The sequence below is a fragment of the Stylophora pistillata genome, chromosome 11, assembly GCF_964205215.1.
Source record: "Stylophora pistillata chromosome 11, jaStyPist1.2, whole genome shotgun sequence".
Classification (NCBI taxonomy): Eukaryota; Metazoa; Cnidaria; class Anthozoa; order Scleractinia; family Pocilloporidae; genus Stylophora; species Stylophora pistillata.
In genome coordinates this window covers 9,752,117-9,760,339 of record NC_142529.1, presented here as the reverse complement: position 1 = coordinate 9,760,339, position 8,223 = coordinate 9,752,117, and the positions used below count along the sequence as shown (strand labels likewise).

The window sequence follows — 8,223 nt, the reverse complement described above, 5'->3', positions numbered from 1 at the left end:
AACTTTGACTTATAAAGCTAGATTAATAATATTACATGCTTTAACATGTAATACGTGCCAACGTTTTCTTCCTTGCCAAGGACCATGATTGTCTTCGCTCAATAGGCAAATTGCCGCCTGTATGATGACATGTTTATCTATCAGATGAGGTAAATTTATTCCAACAGATCCTATCTGAATCGTCATTAGATGGGGAATGGTAGAAATAGAGAGCAATTTCACACAACTGGGGGAAGGTCGATTTTGATGAAATGTGTGAATAAGGACCGCTATTTCGCCAAATCCCATCTCACACATACGTTGTTTATGTGGAATGGTAGAATCAGTGGACAATTTCGCACAACCGTGGTGGAAGGTCGATTTTGCTGAAATATGTGAATAAGGACCGCCATTTCACAAAATCCCATCTCAAACGTACGTTGTTTATGAGTAATAGTGGAAATAGAGGACAATTTCGCACAACGAGTGGAATTTCGATTTTGCTGAAATATGTGAATAAGGACCGTCATTTCACTAAATCTCATCTCACACGTACGTTGTTTATGTGGAAAAGTGGAAATAGAGGACAATTTCGCACAACGGGTGGAAGGTCGATTTTGATGAAATATTTGAATAAGGAGCGCTATTTCACAAAATCCAATCTCACGCGTACGTTGCTAATATGGAATGGTGGAATACAAGACAATTTCGCGCAACGGGTGGAAAATCGGTTTTAATGAAATACGTGCGTGAATAAGGACTGCCATTTCGCCAACTCCCATCCAAAACGTTATGTGGAATGGTGTAAATAGAGGACAATTTCGCACAACGGGTGGAGGGTCCACTGTGATGAAGTCCGTGAATAAAGAATGCCATTTTACCAAATCCCGTCTCAAACGTACATTGTATGTTTGGAAATGTGCAAATAAAGAACAATTTCGCACAACGGATGGAAGGTCGATTGTCATGAAATATGTGGATAAGGACCGCCATTTTACCAAATCACGTCGCAAACGTACATTGCTTGTGTAATGGTGGGATAGAGGGCAAGTTTGCATAACGAGTCCAAGGTCGATTTTTTGGTTCTGTACCGGTTTACCGGTTGACAAGGGATTTGCCATTGTTCTTTCTTTGTTTAGGAGTCATTGGTTAGCTGTTGTGTATTGTTTGGTCTTTTGTATCGGCTCTTGTGAACCGGTACACGTGGACAGAACCGATTTTCATGCAATATGTAAGTAGGGAAAACTATATCACAAAGTCACATCTAAAACGTAGACAGAGGGTAATTTCGCATAACGAGTCGAAGGTCAACATTTATGAAATATGTAAATAAGGACAACTATTTTACAAGGGCGTGGAGGCGCGGTTACCTCATGGTTGGTGAGGTAACCACTCCGGATCGAGTGGTCCGGGCTCGAGCCCCGGGCGGGGACATTGTGTTGTGTTCTTAGGCAAGACACTTTACTCTCATAGTGCCTCTCTTCACCCAGGTGTTTAAATGGGTACCGGCAAATTTAATGCTGGGGGTTAACCCTACGATGGACTGGCATCCCATCCAGGGGGGAGTATAAATACTCTTAGTCGCTTCATGCTACAGCAACCAGAGTTAAGCACCGGCCTGATGGGCCACTAGGCTGGTAAACAGACTTTACCTTTACTTTTTATTTTACAAGGGCACATCTAAAACGTTCCCTCTATTACAGAGTAAGTGTCAAAGCAACTCGGTATCGCCCTTATTTCCTTCGATCGTTAGGAAAGCTGCTGACCCACAAAGAACACAATGCGCTAAGGAATGCTGCTGTATTCCGGTGGGGAACATGGGCATAATGACTGAGTGATAATAAAAGAATTTCCATACGCACTGAAGATCTGAGGGGCAAGAAGCAGCAAATTTGAAACTTCCTTCAATTCCCCAAATCCACTCTCCTAACATCTAATTCTAAAAGTCCATTATATTCGTTTGCTACGATAACAATTTCAATTCCACGTGCATTTCAATATTAAGAAACTTAAAGAAAACTGAGTTCCGTAGTGTTTGCAGCGACTGGCAAATTCAAAAACGAGACGAAACAAACGAGTTGTAGGCGTGTCGCGACAAACTAGAAGGTGGGACTACTTTGTAGGTCGTCTTGAAGGGTAGACAAGTAAACCACGGAAAACCAAAGATGACGGTTATCGGAGATTTATTCCATGAAAAGAAACGCTCGTAAACTGAACTAACAATATGAAACAACTTTCTATCATGGAAAAGTTGCGTAACAAATAGTCAAATAGTTACACGAGACAAACTAACGATTTGGAATCGATAACATAACCACATTGAATAACAGTACATCCAAAAAAAATCCAGCGTAAACACTACGCTAAGAGACTAAATAAGATTCGCTCACAGGTTACACGACAAAGGAACTAATTAACAGCTCAATGATCTCGAATCTAAAAGATGGGCGTTCACTCTAGCAACGTTAAGACCATTTTCTAATTTACACGATCGTAAAACAATTAACGTTGTACAAATGTTCCTTTGTATTCCTTCGTCCCTAGCTATAAAAACGTAGCCTAATCAAATTGACAAATGTACTCACATATCGGTCCCGTTTGAACTAAGGGTTAGGAAATAAAAAGATACCAGTGAAAGGGAAGCAAATATTGTAACTACGTTGGTAACTAAGACATAAGAGACAATTATTAACTAATCAAAATTGGCCTTTGTCTAGTGTCCGAATGCTATACCTGTATTTAACAAAATTATTCGTTGATGTCACCAGAGTTTACGGGTGGTTATGCCCGCACAGCGATCAAACGCTCTGCGCGCGCAATTCCAGCCAAAACTGCTCCTTAATTTCTGAAATCTTCTGCTGACCAAAGGCTGGTTTCATTAGCGACGGAGTCGGAGTCGGAGTCGTAGTCAGAGTCGTAAGAGCACTTATGACCTAGTGAAAACAGAAAAACGGAGTCGTAAGCGGAGTCGTAAGCTCGACGGAATCGGAGTCGGAAGAATCAGAACGTTCCCATTTTCTTCCGATTCCGCTTATGACTCCGTCGCTTACGATCGAGTGAAAACTGATTGCCGGAGTCGGAAGCGGAAGCGGAAGAATAAATCAATCACAGTGCTCGATTCCAGGCCCGCGAAAGTACAAATTTTGGCGCCAAAGACAACATGGCGGACGAAGAGCAACTTTGGCTCTTATTAATCATTATTTTACGCAGGCAGAGACAATGCAGGAATAATATCGTTCGTAAAAGAAAGCAATTTTGGGTTCGTGATATCTATCGACGTCGAGCAGCCTAGGAAGAGTATGCTAACCCCGTCAGCGAACCACGACTTGGTGATCGTGAATCGTACTTTCGGTAGGTTCAGTTCGAGTATTTTAACTTTTAATTTCGTCATTTTACCATCAAGCTCACACGCTTAAATTTGTTACGGCTATTTTTGCATTTTGGAAAGATGGAATCGAGGATTGTGATTGGTTTATTCTTCCGCTTCCGCTTTCGCTTCCGACTCCGACATTGCAGTTTTCACTAGATCGTAAGCGACGGAGTCATAGGCAGAATCGGTGTTCTGCTTCCGACTCCGTCGGTTTGATTTTCACTAGATCGTATCGCTCCACGCTTCTGATTACGACTCCGACTACGACTCCGTCGCAAGTGAAAACAAGCCTCAAAACGTTTGGTTTAACGTTTTCCTACAAACCTCTTACACACTATCGGCTTAAAACGCTTACAAAGTTGTTGGTAATATAGTCAACAAGTGGCAAAATAAAGTCCTGTAGAACTTAAAATTGTGGAAAATATGAAAAAAAAAAAAATTAAAATTAATCCCAATTGCTAATCCCTGTGGAAAATATACTAAAGAAACATGCAAAATGTAACAACTGAATTACCCTTTTCTCTAGCAGTTCACGTTGGTGGGATGGGTTGGTTCTACCCATCCTCTCAATGGCACTCCAATCAAACGTTCGGGCTGGAAATACTGCCTTGCAGTCATCAAATTTGCAGATCTTGGCTGCTGGTGGGCTAAATTGCTGGTAGCTACTGCACTTCTTAAAAAAACAATAATGTGCAGTTCCAGAAAATATCCATACTCCCCCCACAGAAGGGATTGGGGGGAGTATGTGTGGGATTGGGGGGTCTGTATGGCCAAAAAATTTAAAGAAATGTATGAAGCTTAATTGGAGTTTCCAGAGGGGTGTGGGGCCTTAGAAAAAAATCCCTTTTGTGGCGGAATTCATCGAAATTAAAAAAAAAAAAACAAAAACAACACAAATTGACCCTGCTCACCATAGAGTCGCCAGTAGCTCAGTGGTTAGAGCATCCGACTAGATCACGGAGGGTCGTGGGTTCAAGTCCCATCTGGGGCTTGGATTTTTCTATTACACTAAAAATTGTTTCATCTTTACATGCTCACTTTGGAGGTTGGTTGGCCGCATGTTGATATGCCTTAATGTGACAGCGTGATGCTGTTAGTGAGTTTCACAGGTGCTTACCAATACTTGGCTGTGTAGCCGCGCGATGCGGTTCCAGTCGAGGCTCACAAATTGACCCTTGCTCACCATAGAGTCTCCAGTAGCTCAGTGGTTAGAGCATCCGACTAGATCACGGAGGGTCGTGGGTTCAAGTCCCATCTGGGGCTCGGATTTTTCTAGCACACTAAAAATTGTTTCAAAAACAAAAACATTCGAGTTATCACAGGAAACTATCAATCAAAAGGCTTTGCCTCAAATTATGGCAAAACGATCAAACAAATAAGTAAAAAAAGCCCTATATACAGTTTTGATGCCAAAAAAACTAGTTAAGGATTGAATGAAAACAGAAAAAAATGAAGAAAAAATATGACACTGGTTTATAGGAGAGATAATCAACTTAGGAAATGTTACGTGAATTCAGGTGTGACAATTTAGTTTAATCTACTACTTAGATTATTACCTTCAACTTTATTTAAAGAAAAATTGTCAATATACAACACAAAAAGGACTGTTCCTAAAATAGCATTTGCAAATCTTGGCGGAACAGTCACACTAAAAGATTATAATGCAAATTATAAATAATTAGTAAATTTACAAAAGGAAACTTATTTAATTATTTGCACAGGTTGTATCAGCTGAAATCAGTGTTAAATGGTTAACATAGTTGCAAGTTAAATGACTCTTAGAAGGCACGTTTGAGTGAAGAACTCAAGTTCTATTTGTACGTTTTTAGAGCAGAGGTCTCTGACTCTTTTCATGGCCTCATCAACTTTCACCTCATAGACATTAATAGCATTTAATCTTATTGTTTTAGTAAAATTCTTACTTAATTTAATTCTCTTAATATAACGATTTTCAATTATTTAATCATGTTAAAGTATAATTAATCATCAAAATCAGAGCTTGTGTGTACCGGTATACTAATTAAATACATGTAATACACAGGAACCTCCCGTTGCGACCACCTCTTACAAGCAACCACCTCTCCCCAGCGACCAGTGTACTTCAAAATGACAAACATTTCCTATTCAAATCACTACATTTGGAACCTCTTGTAAGCTACCACCTCTTGTAAGCGACCGCAACCACCCATAGAGCTAAAAGTTTGAAATTTTCCTTTGTTCGAAACCTCCCGTAAACAAGCACTTGACAGATGATGGAGCAAAAATTGAAAAACAACTAGTGTTGCTAACATCACATTCCTGGGTACTGAATGAGACAGACATTTCTCAACGGGAGGTCTCAGAATTGACTTTTTAAATAAAACAAAAACTTTTAAAACCTGAAAGAAAATATACAGATTCACTGCATGGTATCAGTCTTACAAGAAACAACCTGAAATGTCTTAAGAATACCATATGCTAATGAGGCATAATTTGACCCATTATGGTCTAAGCCCTCGTAAGCTACCACCACCCGTAAGCAACCACCTAAGCTTTACATTTTGGATGGTCCTTTTAAGGAGGTTTGACTGTAGAGCATTTATGTCTTGGCACTATCGGCTGATAGTTGTCCTGCAGAAATTTGATTATCTTGAAGCAAATATTTGCCTGAGAACTGAGACTTTAAGGAAAAATATGTGAGTTTTAAGAACATCAAAATTGCAAGAGCAACTATCAGACCAATAGTTCTGAGACATTAACACTCTATTGTCTTTATTGTTCACCACTGAATTTTTTTTGTGCACCAATTCAAAAATCACTTTAAATCACTTTTTAACTTTTTAAGATGAAAGCCGTGAAAATCAAAATGCATATTTAAAAAATAAAGAATAACAACCAATATAATGCAATTTCATTTGTTTATTTCCTATAAGCCCGCTTGTTTACAAAAAACTTTTCATGGACGAGAACTGTATATATCCATCCAGGTACTTTTCTTGGACAGGCACTCTCCGTGGATGAACACTATGGCATCACGAGATTGATTAAAACCAATAAGAATCAGAAAAAATTTAGTGGTGAACTACAATGAAAAATTATGGTTAATATTAACCAAGTAGCTCAACCATTCAGATCAATCGTCGCATTTTCATTACTATACTAGTGCCATTTGTATACTATTAGTATACTACTATAGGATATTGCATTGATATACATAGTGACTGTTAGTTGTTTATGGGCACTTTAAAAAACATAAAAAGTAAATCTTGTTTATAGTGGTCATCCAGTTAGCTTCATGTCTCTTTGAGATAGCTAGTTTCCAGGCACTGAAACAGAGGAGACAAATATTTTCATTGAAAATAACATGTTTGAAAGTCCCAACTAACAGGAGGCAGACCAGCTGGCTATATACAACGCATGGCCAAGGATTTGAACTTGGGACGACAAAGAACCAACCTAGCCTCTGGCAAGGTGGAGAGCATTAAACCGGGACACCGGATTACAGTACCAGTGCCCTAAAAAATCTGGCCACGCTACCTCCTACAAAGTAATCTTGGTCATATGTGGTCCCAGAAAATGTCCATAACCCACCCCTGCGCCCCCCATAAGGAAGTTATTGGAAATTCTTGGAGTTGGTGGGGAGGGGGCTGTCAAAAACCAAATTCATAAAGGAAATGGCTGAAGCTAAATAATACAGCATTTACAGAGGGGTGGGGGTCTCGGGGTAAATTCCCCTCCATAGGGGTGTAAGAATATTTTCTGGAACCACACAATGAAACAAATGACCATCTAACTAAAAGTGGGTTGCTGGCTTGAATTTAAAAAGGGAATACAGATTTATAGCCAGTAATATAACACATCTTTCACCATAAACATACTAAAAATAAAATATAATAACAGGAAAGAAAAGATTCAACATAACTAGACCACAAAACCTGCAAAACTTAGATGGTGCACAGACTTACACATGTTTTTGCCAAAAAATACAATCATTACCTTGTTTAAGGGACATTTAAATGAGCCAGGATGCACAATATTTTCAATATTACAAAAGAAAAGAATAACAACAAAGAAAAAAGTTGAACCTTTTTCTACCTGGGTTTTAATTTAACTTGCACTTCATACACAAATAATTTCACAAAACACAGTGCACATCCAATATCCCGGCCAAGATGCACATTTTAAGTTTTTGTGTCAAAAACAAAATTGTAAATATCAAACTAATTAGTGGCCTTGGTTGATGGATTTTGCTAAAAGCATGCTGGTGGCCCAGTGACTGACTCCCACAGTCTATGGCCCACCTTAAGACCCAGCAACCCATGGCCACTTCACAGTTATAACAGTTACCAAAAAAAAAAACAGAATAGACTTATTTATAGCAAAGCATTAATTAATAAGTAACAATGATATCACAGAGTAAAAAAATTGAATGTTCAAAATATATTTAAGAAAAATCCCATTACATCTCTCAGCAATTGAAAATTTTGAATTTTAGGTGTTTAAATTTTAATAACTTTTTTATTCGATTTTTCTATCAGTAGAGGGTATTTTACCCTTGGCTAGACTTCCTTGACAAAAATAATGTTTTTCGTTATTCATTCAAATAGCAAAATATGTTACACCATAAACATGGATATAAATGGAAAGAATAGCAATTACCAAAAAAATCTTTGTTTTTTGTGCCTAGAGGTAAAGAGTGTGACCTTTCATGATGAGGTATGCTTCTCATTTGAAGGAGTGCAAAATGTCTTAGCAGAATGATAATTAGCAAGGAAATGTTGTGAGACTAGCTATAGTGGCCCATTACATTTAAGTATCTTCAGAGAAAAGAACATATAGTCGAACCCACATTAAGCAGCTGCGTCCCATTTAGTGGCAAGCCCCTATTAAGCAAC

General features: G+C 38.7%; 1 protein-coding gene across 2 annotated transcripts in view; it reads right to left on the bottom strand.

Annotated features, from left to right (window-relative positions):
• Window positions 1-2,145: 2,145 nt before the first annotated feature.
• Window positions 2,146-8,223, bottom strand: part of LOC148719947 (uncharacterized) — a 7,922-nt gene continuing 1,844 nt past the window's right edge. The window contains exons 2-4 of one of the 2 annotated variants that reach the window (XM_088738474.1): window positions 4,261-4,629; window positions 3,864-4,022; window positions 2,146-2,912 (exon numbers count right to left, since the gene is read on the bottom strand). In XM_088738474.1, the coding sequence (XP_088594600.1) occupies window positions 2,778-2,912; window positions 3,864-4,022; window positions 4,261-4,263 (297 nt within the window). In that variant the 5' untranslated portion in view covers window positions 4,264-4,629 and the 3' untranslated portion in view covers window positions 2,146-2,777. The remainder of the gene's footprint in view (window positions 2,913-3,863; window positions 4,023-4,260; window positions 4,630-8,223) is intronic. The other variant, XM_088738473.1, reaches the window with a different exon arrangement.